General features: G+C 55.5%; 1 protein-coding gene across 11 annotated transcripts in view; it reads right to left on the reverse strand.

Moving 5' to 3' along the window:
* The window catches only part of TNS1 (tensin 1), a 158,641-nt gene that overhangs the window by 78,997 nt on the left and 63,990 nt on the right, over window positions 1-15,654 (reverse strand). For 9 of the 11 annotated variants that reach the window (XM_037029109.1, XM_037029107.1, XM_037029104.1 and 6 more), the window contains exons 3-11: window positions 15,313-15,354; window positions 14,484-14,534; window positions 9,189-9,238; window positions 7,949-7,993; window positions 6,919-7,099; window positions 4,622-4,672; window positions 3,378-3,500; window positions 2,886-2,950; window positions 1,273-1,356 (exon numbers count right to left, since the gene is read on the reverse strand). In XM_037029109.1, coding sequence (XP_036885004.1) covers window positions 1,273-1,356; window positions 2,886-2,950; window positions 3,378-3,500; window positions 4,622-4,672; window positions 6,919-7,086 — 491 coding nt within the window. In that variant the 5' untranslated portion in view covers window positions 7,087-7,099; window positions 7,949-7,993; window positions 9,189-9,238; window positions 14,484-14,534; window positions 15,313-15,354. The remainder of the gene's footprint in view (window positions 1-1,272; window positions 1,357-2,885; window positions 2,951-3,377; window positions 3,501-4,621; window positions 4,673-6,918; window positions 7,100-7,948; window positions 7,994-9,188; window positions 9,239-14,483; window positions 14,535-15,312; window positions 15,355-15,654) is intronic. The other 2 variants (XM_037029103.1, XM_037029102.1) reach the window with 1 other exon arrangement.

Genomic DNA, 15,654 nt, shown 5'->3' on the forward strand with positions numbered 1-15,654 from the left:
CATTTCTCTGAAATGACCTTGACGGGGTATTTCCAGGGTGTCATCCGCCAGAAGATAAGCCCCAAAAGACCTTGCCTGAGAGATTCAGCACCGTAGTCCCAGTGAGTAGCCCAATGCAACACATCACAAACAGGTGTGACAGGCCCACGGCTCCGGCCACACAGGGGGCAGCGCCCGAGTCCAACTCTCCTGCACGCCCCTCTGGGCCTGGGTTTCTACCATTCTGGCTCCTACTCACCTGCAGCCTCCCAAGGCCCACCTGGTCCTGACACTGCCTGTGCCTTCCTGTGGGTCAGACATCACTGAACAGCATGCTGTCCTAGAGCTGAATCCAGAGGTGGCCCTCGGGATGTGGATGACACAACCAGGGGGCAGGTCCCTGAATACATTCTGGCTCTGCCACTGCTCTCTGTGGACCCTGGTCATGTCACATCCCTTCCCTCTGGGCTCAGGCTTCTCTCCTGTAAATGAGCGTGCCCTAGATTGTCGAGTGGTGGCTCATCATTATTCAATCTTGAGTTCAAATCCACCTCCTCCGAGAGGCATTCCCTGGCACGGTCATTCAAACAGCCCCATTCCTCTCCCGTCAGCTCTCATTTCGGCAGAACGCTATCCTCCTCCTTCCCTAGAACTAATTACTGTCTAAAAGTGTTTTGTTTGTGTATGTACTTGTGCGAGGTCCACCCATCAGCTCACTAGGGGCAAAGGACCGTGTCCTGTTCAACCAGATATTTCTAGCACTTGGAATACCGCAGACCACCTAAAATCTGCCAAATGAATGACAGAGTCAGTCCCTGCCCTGTTCCCACCTGGGCTGCTGCAGACTCCAACGAGACCACGTGGTTGGGTGTCCTTGATAAAGTATTTAAAAGCTTTCTCAGTAAAAGGTGACTCTTATTAAGAGTATGTGGGACCTACTCAGGGCAGGGACCTCAGCTTCCTATAGACTCGTCCAAACACTGAAGCAGTCCCGCTTTCAGGACCAAGAGTCGAACTGCCTCCTCATACAGTCTGCCCTCTTGTACTCAGACCAATGCGCCCCCACAGATACCCCCGCTGCTCTCCAGCACCAGCCTCGGGAGCCAACTGCTGTGCCCATCTGTGGGCACACTCACCCATGTCCCTGAGCTCAGACCCTTCCAGGCTGGCCCCTGAACAGGCATGCTTGGTGCCCCCCCACCTAGGCACGCTGCCCCATCCCCCGTGGGTATACGAGGCCAGTCCCCACATACAGCAAGCACACATATGTGTGCCCTGGGCTGTGAGACCCACCTTCTCTGAGATGGCTGGCCAATGGGTACAATCTTATCCTCATAGAACCGCTTCATTGCAAACCGGTCCAGGGCCTGGTTGGCGCTAGGGGGAAGGACAGGTGGTCAGAGGAGCCAACATCCAAGCACAAGAGCCCCTTCACCCGCTGCCTGCACCCCAGACCCATTGAGTCCTCCAGCCACGCTGTGCTGAGACCCCTTCAGGAAAAGACAGCCCAGCGACTGTTAATCCCATGTGCTGCACAGGGGTTGGAGCCAGACAGCTGGGAGCCCCTCCCTAGCCCAGCACGTCATCACCATCACTGCGCCTGGGGCGGGTCCCTCAACCTTTCTGAACCTGCTTTGTGCGTGTGTGCGAAATCAGAGTGATGTCCGCCTTCCTCAAAGTTTGTTACGGTGAGCTAACGCCTCTAAAGAGCTTGAAACACGCAGGCACATAGTAGATGCACAGCACGTGCTCACTATTAAGCAAAGATCAGGCTAAGAAGGAGTTCTTAAAGTTGTAAAATCGCCATCCTACTGGCAAGCCCTCCACAGAACACCCTCCCCACCCTCCAAGAGGGTTCAGAGAGACCATTTTAAAATGTAGACAGATCACATAGCTCCCCCCTTAGGACTCTGCCAACGACTTCCCATCACTCTTAAAACAAACCCGAGTCCTTAGCGAGTCCTACCAGGCCCCCAGGCTCCGCCACCCCCCAGCTTTACTTCCTACTCCTTATCCCCTCACTCACTCAGCTCAAAACACACCAGCCCCTCGCACACGTTCCCACCACAGGCCTTGGGCCTTTCTTCTCTCTGCCTGCAAAGTTCCCTCCCAGACTTCACACGACTCAACCCAGCCCTCCCTCCTCCACTTAATGCAGGTCTCTGCTCACATTACCACCTCCCCCAGAGGCCTCTTCTGACCGCTGTCATGCTCTGGTCCCCATTCTTTCACAGGACTTATCACCTGCTATTACAGATATACTTGTTTATTTAATGTCCATAAGGACAGTGGCTTGGCTCTGCCCGCTGCCTTATTCCCATCACCCAGAACTGCGCTGCGGCTGGTCAGTAACCACTGTCGAATGAATAAACAGATGGATGGGTGGGTTCCTCTGCCTCTGCAAGATGGAACCAAAATGGGACTCCTCCACTGCTTGTTTACCAGTCTTGCTCCAAAACGCCGAAGTGGGAAAGGGCCCTGCTGGCCAGAGACAGGAGGATGGGTGAGATGATTTCTAGGTGGTTCTGCTGGACCCAGATCTGATCCACATTTCTTTCTGACACCCTTCCTGCTCACCCAGGGAAACAGAAAGCAGTCTGGCAAGAAAAAGTGGCCCCATGAAGCTGGCTAATGGGATGTCCATGGCTGGGCCTGGCTCCCAAGGCTGCCCCACCAGGACCTACAATGGAGGGATGGACTCCCCTCCCTCCTGCCCTCCGTCCACAGGCCCCTGCCCGAGATGTGGCTGGGTACCTTGCGTCGGTGGGCGCTCCCTCATCCTAAGCACCTCTCACTCCCTCTGTCTCTATCCGCCAGCCCCAAGGAAGGGGCAGGTCCTGGTGGGATGGGGGAGGGGGTTTCTGCTGTCAACATTCAGAGAAGGGGAGGCTCAGAGGCCCTCTTACCTGGCTGAAATATTGCTGTAGTGCATGTAAGCGGCAATGACAACTCCTATTCTGCTTCGGTTTCCCTGAAAGAGTCCCCAAACACAAAAGCCTTTATTTGTAAAACCAGCCTACTGCTTTAGGGTCCATCCAGAAGCCTTGGAGGAAAGGGGGTAGGGGCTGGAGAGAAGGGTATGGTTCTAAGGTAGAAGAGGAGGAGAAAAAGAATATGAGGGAGGGAGGGGAGTAGGGGCTGGACCTCAAAGAGAAGAAACAGCTGATTACCCACCACCCTTGAGGGCCCTACAAGCTGGTACCCCACATCTCTTGTGGGTGCCCCTGGGACAGAATCTATCATGCTCTAGAAAGGAGAATACATACAGACTTACACACTCACACACCCAATGATACAGGCAAGCATATACCCTCATCCAAGGGTGTCTTCATGAATACGCACGCACAGACACATACACACACTCACTCAGTCACACACCCTCCGGCCCCCGCTCTGACCTTATTGTGTAGAACGACGACATTGTGGGGGTCTGCATTGAGCCAAGTGTCCATGGCCTTGCAGACGCTGCAGATCTTCTCCAGGGCTGGGGTGTGGAGGTCAGGCCAGCCAAATTCCAGCACCTGAGGCCCAGCCAGGAGTGAGAGGTGGCAGAGGCCTGGACAGTCCCCAGGGCAGTGGGGGCAGCACACACCCCACATGCCAGTAACGGGGCTGTGGTCACCAGCAGCTAGGCCTCAGTTACTGCCCTGCCCATCAGCCCAGCTGGGAGGTGGGGGTGTGGAGACAAAGCACAATGGCCAGGACTAGACACCCTGTGCCTGAGTCTCAGTTCTGACACTGGCTCACTGTGGGGCCTCCGGCCAGTCATGGCCCTTCTCCCAGCCTCAGTTTTTATATGTGTGTGAAACAAAGGCTTGGGGACAATGACCTCATGATGTAACAGGACCCCCAGCCCTCCTCGCAAGTTCTACCCCTCCACACAACCCCAAGACCTGGCTCAGGGCAAGGGAAGACAGAGCAAAGGGCTCCTGGCTGGTCGTGGCTGTTTTCCAGGCCCTGGCCACATGCACCATGCTGACTTTTTCAGGCCAGCCCAGAGATGCTGTTGGAGACAGAGGGCAGGCCTAAACAGTAGTCTCCAGGCTCCTCAAAAATTTTCCAAACTCACAGAGCTCTACAGCAAAAGAGAACTTCTGCTTAGAAGGGCCCAAAGAGTGCATGTAATCCAGCCCGTCCACTTTCAGAGGTGCAGACTGAGGCCCAGAGAATTATGTCACTTCCCCAGGGTCACGCAGAAGCAAAGGCACCAGAATCCAGGAGCCAGAAGCAGGTCCCATGCCAAGCCCTGCACACAGCCCACCAGGCAAGTGAGTGAGAACAGGCAGTAGGAAAGTCTGCACTGGCCATTCCCAGCCAGTTTAAATCCAAAATGCCTTTCAATAAAACTAAAAATCTCACAGCTCCAGCCTCACCCGAGAGAGGCTGTGTGCTCCCCAGGGGAGGCAGACCTGGGTGGAAATCACTGTATTGAGTTTTGTTTGTTGTGATTTGTATTATGGAAACGATGAGCAGATCCGTTCCCATTTTCCAAATAGAAAATAGCACTATACTAGACTTTGCAAACTGTCACAGTACTCTCCCCCAAGACCCTGATGTGGGAACTGTGGGGAGAGGGGGGCTGTCTGTTATGTCTCCCTCCCAGGCAGGTAGAAGCCCCCATCCCCACTCGGCATGGACTCACCTTGGCATGGAGCTTCGTGATGTCAGGCCTCCGCTCGGAGAGGTTGAAAAGCTGGAAGGAAGAAAAGGAAGAGACAGTGAAAAAGGCTTGCCTGCAGCTCTCACCCCTGCTGGGAATTCTGCCCACATGTGAGCAAATGTGGCATCCCATCGGACACCCACACTGACCAACAGGAACTCGACTGTACGTTCTCTGGATAAAGAGGGCAGTGAGAGAGGCATGTGGACGCTCAGCCACGCCCCTCAGTGAAGGGACGTCCAGAACTAAAGAGAGAAGGGGATAGAACCTATCTCAAGTCCCATGTGCCACCCCCAAGGTGGGCATCTCCCCACACTGAATGGAACCTGGTGGTGTGCAGTGTTAAGTATTTGGCCTTCTCTCTGGTTCCCATCTCACAGGTGGACTTCAGAACCTCACCCCCTGAAAGCGCAATGGCTCTGTGGTCAGACACCCCCACCAGAGGCTACAAACCATCCCAGAAGGACCCTCTCAGACCTCAACGCATGTTCCCCAATACCTAACCACATCCCATGAGAATCCCCCAATCTCTGGAATTCCTGTCCCCACCTCCACCTCACACCTCAAAGACCACTGCATTGTGTCTGGGGAGAAAAAAGGACCCCACAGTCTGGAATAGACAGGATGGAGGGATGTTGGCACGGGCCCATGAAATCTTGGACTCCTGAAGTCAGGAAGGACCTTAGATGGTGTTTAGTCCGTGTTTGAGCCCCATTAAGGAACATGCTCTACAATATTAATATTAGCTGCTGCTCAATTATCTACTACCTGTCATCCTGTGCTGAGAACTTCACGTGTATCAGGTGGCTTCATTCTCTCAACAACCACAAGAGGTGGGTAGTATTATTAGGCCCATTTTACAGATGGCGATCTTAAGGTTTGATGAGGCTAAGTGGCCAAGATCAGCTACCTAGTAAGACCAGAGCCCGCATTTGAACCCAGGACTTTCTGATGTAAGCCAAGCTCTTACCAATGCCCAACACAATTGATGGATAGCTGTCTGTAGTGGGTTGAACAGTGTCCCACAAAAATTCACATCCACCCGGAACTTCAGAATGTGACCTTATTTGGAAATAGGGCCTCTGCTGATGTAAGTAGTTAAGGATCTAGAGATGAGATCACCCTGGATTTAGGGTGGGCCCTAAATCCAATGGCTGGTGTCCTTATAAGAGGAAGAGAGGACACTCGGAGAGTCACAGGAAAGAAGGAAGGCCATGTGATGATGGGGGCAGAGATTGGAGCTACATGAAGCTACAAGCCAAGGGTCACCAAAGACACCAGAGCCACCAGCCACTGAGAAGAGGCAAGGCAGGCTGCTCCCCTACAGGATTCAGAGGGAACGTGGCCCTGCCAACACTCCGATCTGGCCTTCTGGTCTCCGGATGTGAGAAATTAAATTCCATTGTTTTAAATCCCCTAATGTGCGGTAATTCATTACAGCGGCCCCAGCCTCCTCATACAGCTTCCTACAGCTGCCTCTGCACGCACATCCAAGGGTAGCCCCTCGAGGCTGCACGGTCTGCTCTACAGGTCCATCCTACATGTACCTCCCTGTAAAGGGGACCGGGCCTTCCTCTGGGGCCAGGATTGGCCCATCCCCCCGGCCGCCTTTCTGACATTAGGGGAGACCAGTGGTGGCCACTCCATCCACATTTGTGAGGTGGTTCTCCTGGGCCAGGTACAGTCCCACTGTCAGCAACACAAGGTCCCTTAAGACACACCCTGCCACCTCTCTGCCCTACGACTTCTCAAGGGTGCCGACAATGTGCCAGGTCTGCCACTTCCTGACACTGTGAGCTCAAGCAGACGCCCCACCTCTCTGGGCTGTGACAAAACCTGATTTCTAGGGCTGTCCTGAAGGTTCAATATGTGGAAGCGGGTGGAACAGGACCTGGCTTGTAGTAAGTACTCAAAACATGAGCTCTTATTGTTACTCTCTCCACCTGGTCAACACACACACATGCACTCATACACACATGGGCACACACATGCACTCGCATACATGTATGGGCACACACACAAACACATGATGCATGTGCAACGCAGACACACGTGACTTGGTTCCAGATGCCGCATTCCAGCTGCATGTACTCCTTACAGCAGAGTTGGGCTGGAGGAGGAGTGAAGATTCCGGACACGAGACAACCAGGGCCAAGAGCAAATGAATGAAGAAAGGACAAAGAGCTGGCCCAGGGTGAGTGGGCTGGGACCCCAGCAGGGGGTGGCAAGCAGAAAGGGCAGAGGAGTGCTGGAAGAGCAAGTGAGGGGCCCGTCCTCACCAGGTAGTTGCCTCCATGTTTGGACTTGAGCATCTGGGCCACCTCACGCAGGTTGCTCCGGAAGTTCTCCTCATTGGCTGTGCTGGGAAAGGAGACGGCGATGATCCTCTCTGTGACGTATACCAGGTCCAGCTCACAACTGTCCTCCATGGTCTGGCTCACACTCATGTTTCTGGGGAGACTAACAGAGAGAGGGTTCTAGATCAGACTCTAGCCCCCTAGGGCAAGGAACAGATATATCTGTTCCTCTTACACACTGTGCAGGGCCTCCATATCCAACCCAGGAGAGCTTGGCTGCTCCCTGACCCAGAGCCAAGATCAGAGGCTGCCCCTGGCAAGGCTGGTGCAGCCAGCAAGGCCAGCCTTGGGCCCAGAGAGAGCAGAGCCAGGCAGGGGCTGGCAATGATCACAGGCCATGTTAGAACCAAACAGTGATGACACCAATCCTAGGTTCCCATCGATTCTGTGGCACTGCCTTCACCCTTGATCTCAGAAGTCAGAGCCAGGGCCCCAGGAGTCCAGCTGTACCTCCCGACACACCGCAGCCACCTGGTCTGGCGGAAGTGTCTCAAAGGGTCCTGGGAGAGCTCCAGAAGAGGAGAGAGAGGCTGAGCTGGGTGCTCTCCAGCATCCCAGGCTGAGCCTTCTGCTGACCTCCCCAGCTCTGGAGCTGTGCAGTGGGCAGGGAGGCCTCTCCGGGGAAGGGGCGGCTCAGGTGACATTCTCACCTGGGCTCCAGGTAAGCCAGACCTCGGTGAGCATTCCAGCCCTCCCCGAGGGCGGGCCAGCTCCTGCCCTTTGTTCCCTGGCTCTGTCCCCACCTCTGGCAGCTCCCACCACAGCCGGGGCTGCTCTGCAGCAGCAGCCTCCCTGATTTCTACGGGCCCAGGAAGCAGAGGGCACAGAGCCTTTGCTGCTACAGCAGCAGCAGGTGGCCCCCAGAAGCCCCGCACCACCTCAGCTCCTCGGAGAGCCCCCTGGGCTGGGCACTGGATGAGGGGAGGTAAGGGGTCACATCTTGATACGTCACCCAGCTTCTCTTCCAGGGAGAGGGTCCAAGGTCCCCACCAGGGTGCTGATGGGGAAGGGGAAATGGATCTTGTGACACTGGAATTCCATTCGGAAGCTCACCTGTAGCTTCTGGGATTACCATACACCCTCCCCACCCGCACACCTTCTTACCCCACCACTAGCCTCCTAGTGTCTGGCTTCCCCTCTTTATCTGAGGTGGGCAACACTCACACCTCATTTTGACAACCTTTCACTACTGTGACTGGAGGGGCAGCAGGAGGAATACACCAGGGCATTTCAAAGTGAGGGGGTGGTGCTGGGGAGGGCAGCCAGGACAGGGGCAGAATCCTGGTCTCAATCAGGGTTAACTCTGAACCCAGCTGTGTGTATGGGGTTTGGCAATGGAACTGGGCAACCAGGGGCAATGAGACTCCTCCATGGTGGCAATGACAGAGACCAAGGGTGGAAGGGCCAGTGGGCTGCAGTGAGGAGCACAGCCAATCCTCACCCCAAAGATAAGCATCTCACTGCAGCCTTTGGAGGTGGGGTTCCCTCCTCAGGTCCCTGCCTACCGCAGGTAAAAGGCACCACCACCCAACAACCTCAGCACTGCACCATGCACCCACCCACCAGGAGGTGCTTCTCAGCTGTCAGGGGAGGAGGGGTCTTCTAAAGAGCAGATCAGGTCTGTGGGCAGTGGGCAGCTGGGCCACAACCTGCTGGGGACTTCGGCCACACACCAGACACCAGGCCCCCTCTGATTTGGGCCCCATCTTTCTGCAGCCAAATTCTCACTCATCTCTGGAGCCTTATGGGGGAAGGCGAGGCAGAGGGGGAAAAGCCCAAGCGAGAGAACCAGAGAACCTGGATGCAGGTAAAAGAGGCTCTGGGTCAGCCAGGCATCGAGTCCCTGTGTGTGACCTTGAACTAGTCACCTCATCTCTCTGAACCTCAGTTTCTTCATCTACGAAATGGGAATAAAACATTTACCATGCAAGTGTTTTGTAAGGACTAGATGACATCATGCAAGTCAATAAAGAATTCAGCTCAAGGCTGGCTTCCAGCTTGAACTCAGAACATGACCTTTGCCAGGGGGCATTTACCTGCACCCTCTGGCTGAGGCTTTCACAACTGCCCATGCTGTCTACCACTGGCTTCATAACCTTGGTCTCAGACCCAAAGGCATGACTTGCAGGGAACACCCACAGTGACCTCACTGCCAGCACCCCCAACCCTGAGCCCCCGATAGCCAGGCATACCTGACAGGCTGGGGATGGGGCTGGACACTCGGGGTGACTCTGCTGGAGCCCTAGGAAAGAGAAATGAGAAGCAGCATTATGGAGGAGGCAGGCAGAGAGCTGCCCATGGGCACAGTCAGGGTCATGGGCAAACACAGATCCTCTTCTTTCTCTGCCCACATTCCAGCCTGGGTACCCTAACACCCCAGCAACAAAGCAGCCCAAAGCAATCAATGCCAACTCCCTGTGAGTGTGCCCACATGTGTGTGAGCCCCCAAAGAGACAGGCTTTCCTTTTCCCCACAAGGATAAAACCCCGGATGCTCAGAAATGGACCACGCCTGGGCTGGTGCCATCTGTACTGAGCACACACTCAATAAAACAGTTACCGAACTGATGGAAACTCATTTCACCTTGATTGACTGGCCACCATAAGAAGAAGCCCGAGGGGAGACCATAGACCGCAAGGGTGAAAGAAGGAAAGGTGAGGACGGCACCCCTCTCCAGCTCCACACCTTGCTCCTCCGACCCGCATCATCCCACACTTCTCTCCCGTGAGGCAGCAACCCCGAGCCCTTCAATCGAACGTTTAGAGACAAGAGCAGCCAGGCGTGATGTGCATCAACCAGGAGCAGCTTAAGGCAGCAAGTCGTGCTCCTGAGGACCCACCCCCATTGGTGTTACCCCCTCACCCACTCCCTCTTCCAGGTTGTCCGCTTGCACAAAACTAGGCAAACGGACCCACGCTGGTATCCAAAATATCCCAGGGCACCCGACGGTGCTGTGAGGAAAGCTCGGGCTCAGAGTCCCACCGCACCCGCAGGGCTGCCTGCATCACTTACCACCCTGAGCCTTGGTAGTGCCCCATGGAGAGTGGGCAATCCCTACGGGTTGTTCGAAGATTAAAAGAAATTACACGTATAAGGCGTGTGTATGTTGCTACTGTTACTACATCAAGTACAATGGGAAGGTCAGTTAAAAGACACGATCCTGCCTTCGCTTCTACAGAAAATCAAAGCCCTGCATCACCTCTGCCACCAGCCGCCATCCTTTCAGTCTCCTTACACGATGCAGAACTGGACACGCGACTTCTAGAATCCCAGGCCCAGCAAGAGCCCTCTGAGCTCACTGGCACTTTCCAAACATCCCCGGGCCTCCCAGAAACCAGCCATTCCCAACCACCAAGTTGCAACCACCTCTTAGAGGAGACGGGATCACAGTCCGCCAATGAGAGGAGAAACTGAGGCAACAGCGACTCACCCCCAAGTCCTGACGACGGGCAGGATTCACCCTCAGACCTCAGGCTTGACCTCAAGAACAGAAGCCCCCTTCAGCCCTCTCCAGGCCCCACGAAGGATACGAGGCAGGAGAGGGAGGGCTTGGGGGCCCAGCTCCCCGCTGAGCCCAAAGTCAGCAGGCCCCCTACGATGAGGACCCTCCATCCATCAGCCCGTGAGGATGGATGTGAGGAGGCTGTGCCCAGAGTCCCCTCTGCCTAGGCTCCCACCCAGCTCTGTGCAGCTCAGCCTCTCAGCCTCCGCGGGCAGCAGCAGGAGGAAACAGCCAAGTGGGGCTGTCGGGGCGGAAAGTTTCTCTGTCTCCACAGCTCTCCTGGCCCTGAGGACTTGGGCTTGCATGAGTCAGGCATGGGCGGGGGGGGGGGGGGGGGGGGTAAGGAGGGTTGTGTTTGGTTTTCAAGCCCCAGACCAGGCTGTTCCAAAACTACCCACCCAGAGGAACGCAGAAACCCAACACTTCATCCATCTCCATTCTGCTGGTCCTGACGAGGAGTCACTGAGCCTCCCCAGGCCGCAGGCCCTGCTCCAGGCCCCGGGGCCACCCTGCTATAAATAGCCCCTCGGGCTTCATCTGTTGCGGATCCACAGCCACTTTTGGAGGAGGCCACCACAGCTGCTTCAAACAACTGGAAGCCACAACTGTAGCCAAGGCATGAGGTGTGGCCAGGGCCACAGGTCCGGGCGCAGGAAGCACAGGGAGACCAGGGGCTACCGAGAGGTGCTTGGAAAGGGGACCAGGGGGCCGAGGGGGGCCTGGAGCTTCCACAGCACAAGGGTGAGAAGGATGAGCTGGGCAGGAGAGCTGGCTCCTGTTTCCCCACCCCCCTTCCCAACATTTCAACACTCCACATTCTTTAGCCTCCCCACCCCAAAAAAGCCAGGGAAGATAAACAAAAACTTGGCCCCAACAGAGTCTGGCCATGCCACCTCCAGAGGTGATAAGACAAAGTCCAAGCCCGCTCTGCTCCATCAGGCCAGCGGGGAAGGGGAGGGAGGGGAGGAAGCTGCCCGGGACAGAGACCCCGCCATAGAGGATGGGGACGAACAGCTGGACAGTCATCCCCTGATGAATCACTGGGCTGCCCTCTAACTGACGGGGCTTCCTGTTTTCTGCAAACTTTGGGGGCATGTGACGCTCACTGGCAGAAAGCAGGCATGCATGGGTGACACGTCTGAATGCTGGTGGACACAGGGCCACAGGGAGAACCAGAGAACCAGGAATGGGCATCAGTGGGGGCGGGGGGGGGAGGGGGAGGCAGGGAGGGAGCCTGTGAACAAACACAACCTAATGCTCAAAAACACACAGGTGACCTCACCCACGAGGAGGCTAGGAACAGGCGTTTTCCAGCGTGCCTAATCATGCAAGCCTCTTTCAAGAGGGCTGGGAGACAGTGGCGAGTGTGGTCATCTCTGCCCCCAGCACTGAGCGCACTCCCTCCTTCTGGGTACTTTCACTGAGTGCTGCAGGCTGTGTGCCGGGCAGCACCAGAGACACCAGGGACCAGAGGAGGAGAGGACAGGGCCCTGACCTCAGAGAGCTTATATTCTATGAAGAAAGGTACTCATCCACGGAGCCCCTGATCTCACTTATCTGTGAAATGGGTCCGCCACAGTCTCACGTGATTTCACATCATTTCCCTGCTCACTTAGAGCTCTTAGAGAAAACTGCCAGAGGGCTCTACAAAGATTTTATTTTGAAAAGAAAAATAAGCCCTCTGTCTGCCTGTAATCCCATTCTTTTCCGCACTGAGGCTCTCAAAGCCCTTTACTCAATGGTTTTGAACTTCCTCCCAGCCCCTCCCAGGGCAAAGATCAATAATAGGACTTTTGATCCAACTCTCTGTGCACCAAGAACTCTCCCCTATTGTTACCGAAATAGTCTCTTCTTTCCTGAAAGGACATCAACAAAGAAAATTCTGCAGCCTCCCAAAACAGGGTCTTACTTCTCTTGCTATCAGTTAAGGCCTTCCCGGTGTCTCGTCCTCACCCTTCCTACCGCAGACCCGGCCAACCCTTTTGCCTCGGTCCTCACCGTTGATCACCACTCAGCCATTCCCCAGCACTCGCGCGCTACGACCCTATCCACCTTCTCCCCGACCATACAGCAAGAAGCAGAAACGCGGGGACTTGGGTGGGGTTGGTTTTGAGCGGTCACTGTGTGGGAAGAGTCCTGCCTTCCTTTGAGGTCCAGAGACCAAACACAACAGCTCGGGACCAAAAGAAAAGCTGTTTCCTGAGCCCCGGTCCCCAGGGGACATGGTTGGGAGGAGGGTCCGTAAGCAACCCCAGGGGCCATGTCAGGCAGCCAGAGATTGGTGACGAACCTACGTCAGGAGCCTATCCCCATTCCTATGTCTCCTCTGGGGGCTCTGGCCACCCCTCCCTCGACACCAGCCCCTCCAGCCACACCCCTTCCTCTCTCCTTCCTGCCCACCAGCCTGGATTTTTCCACAACAAAGTGCGACACAGCACACCATCCACAGACTCCACTACAAGCCAACCAGCAGAGGAAAACAGCCATTCCTGCCCCGGATCCTGGGCCATGGGCCAGAGAAAGGAAAACAGTTCAACAAACAGGCACCTTATCCCAGCAGCAGGCCCAGCGCTTCAACCAAGTTGCCTTGAAAACGGGTCCCCTCACCTGGGGCAGACTGCAAGACAGCCCGCTGGCTGGGCGGGGGAGTGACTCAGTCACGCCAAAGCTATCCAACCCCAAACACGTGTACTGGACCTAAAACTTAGGTTTCCTCTCCTTCTGCGCACTACGCAGGTCGTTCTGGAATCGGCCGCGCCTTTCATGTGCTCCTTGGACTAGACTAACAACCAAAACTTCTCTTGTCCCTCCTCTTACATCCAGACAGGACACCACCCTATCCAGCCCTTATACAGTCATCCCAGATCAACAAAACCCACCCACCCCAACCAAAAAACCTCCTCCAGTCGCAACGAAAGGGCCAACTCTTCCTTCCCCAGAACCAAAGCCAGAAGCGCCCATGTGTCGTAAACTCCATCGTGAAGTCTAACTTCACTCTCTCTTGCTGCAGCGTCTGTCCAACCCTGGCTGGGGTTGTGGGAGCTCTAGGACCTGACGTATAAGAGGTTCCAGACCATCGGCCACAAGTCTTGGTTCACACACTATCACCCTGTCCCCAAGCCAAACCCTGGGTAACACCAGATCTAAGCAGTGGTCCCAGGAAAAAATGGACAAGGCATTGAGTCCCTGAGCCCCTCTAAGCCTCTGTGCGTTCACCTGCAAAATGGGGTCACAGCACCTGCCATTGGGGACGTCATGAGTATCCAACAATACCAGCTCCTGGCCCATGGTCACAATAACAGTCACAAGAATAGCTACCACTTATTGAGCACATAGCCTATGCTTTGTGTGCATCGTTCGTTAATCCTCAGGTACACAAAGAATTAAAATCTCCCTGCACCCCAGCCCCAGAAACATCACAGACCGAGACGGGGCTCCTCCCCAACAGGAGCACTCCGTGCTCACAGGGCCCACCATACCTTGAAGAGAGCCTTCCCCACTAATCTGAGAGGCATGCTCCAGCTCCTCCCAGAGAACGCCTCCCCTCCGCCTGCAGGGCAGCCCCCATGCAATGTGGCTGTGGCGGTGGGCTCACCGCAGAAGTGCTGCCGCCTGCAGAAGCTGCCTCCTGCCACCCCAGCAGCTCCCGCTGGGGCCCTCCCCACCGTGGGTCAGGCAGCTGTCAGATGATAGGGCCTCATGCCATCAACAGCTCCCCCTGTGCCAACCGCCAAAACCACTCCCTGTTCCTCTGCAGATCAGGGCGGGCAAGGGTGGAGGGGCCAGCAGAGGGGCAAACTGTCCAAGGAGGGCAGGGAAGGAAGGGAAAAGCCCAGCTCTTTGGATGGCTCAACCACCTGCCCTTTGGGAGAGGAGAAAGACACCCTACCCAACCAGATAGGTGTGAGACATCAGCCACCCACCCCCATTCCCTCTGAGCACCAGGGGCCCAGCCACATCCTTCTCTTCCCCTCTCCATACTCACGTCTTCCTCAAGACTTTTCCGAGTGTTTCCACCCCGGAAGGCGCCTTCTTCCTGCGGACAGAGACAAGGCAGTCAGAGAGGGAGTCAGGGAACATACCCAAAAGGCACCAGGTCTAGCACCTGCTGGGTTTGGCAGGGGTGGGGGGTAAGGGGGTGGGCAGAAGGGTCCAGGGGGGGCTTGATTGTTTAACAGTTCTTTGTCCACTAAAGGTCTGTCTCAGAGCTAACCAAACCCTCTTCTCTGTGTCCAATGACAACTGTAGGAAACACTCTCAATTTGCAGATGAGAAAACTAAGGCACAGACAGGTTCATGACTTGTCTACAGTCACAAGATCAGAAGCTTGGAGGAGTCAGGAGTCAAACCCAAGTCTTCCATTCCAATCCACGCAATACCGGTCATTGCCAAGAGGTGCCTCTCAGTTGCTAACCTCAGTTTCCCCACTGCAGGACCCACTGACTTTTCTCTCTTCCTCTTCTATGCAGCCGCCTTGAGAAAACGATCTCTCTGCTGAGTCAGAAAGACCTACTTGGAAAGATCCGCCTGGCTCTCTCAATTTCTCCATATGTAATCGAGAAACCCACATCTAACCACTAGCCTTTCTCTGCTCCCACCCCCGCCTCTCCCGCTCTGCTTGCCCAGCTCCCCAGCGATCCATTCCCAAATGCACAAGCTCCCAACAGTTATTCTTATCGTGCCCACCACTGCCCCCAAGTTCCCCATATCTACTCCAGAAGGATGACCCCAGACACATCTGTTCACATTCCCCAAATCCATTTTCTGTTCTGCCCAGGCTGTCCCTGCCACCACGCCCGCCCACAGCCACTCACCACGTCCACTACATTCTTCGGTGCACTCTCGGTGTTGATGGGCTGTGGACAAAGGGAAAACGCAGCGTGAGGCCTCAGGACAAACATCCCCTGACGGGCTTTCTCTCCGAGGCTGGTGATGCCTCCTGAGGCAGAACATGACACCAGCCCGAGACTCAAATGTAACCTGGCCATCCCCAGGTTGGGAGGCAGAGTTTGGAAAATAAAAAGCATCCTATCGGTACTATCAACAACCAGTGTGACACACCTCACCCAGACCTCTGACTCGGGCAGGCGCTGATCCCTCATAAAGGAACCAGGCACAAGGAACAGCCATTGTCCTGACACACCAGGCATTTCCAT

This window comes from Sturnira hondurensis, unplaced genomic scaffold (genome assembly GCF_014824575.4).
Source record: "Sturnira hondurensis isolate 20B ecotype Veracruz unplaced genomic scaffold, ASM1482457v3 Scaffold0020237, whole genome shotgun sequence".
Lineage (NCBI taxonomy): Eukaryota > Metazoa > Chordata > Mammalia > Chiroptera > Phyllostomidae > Sturnira > Sturnira hondurensis.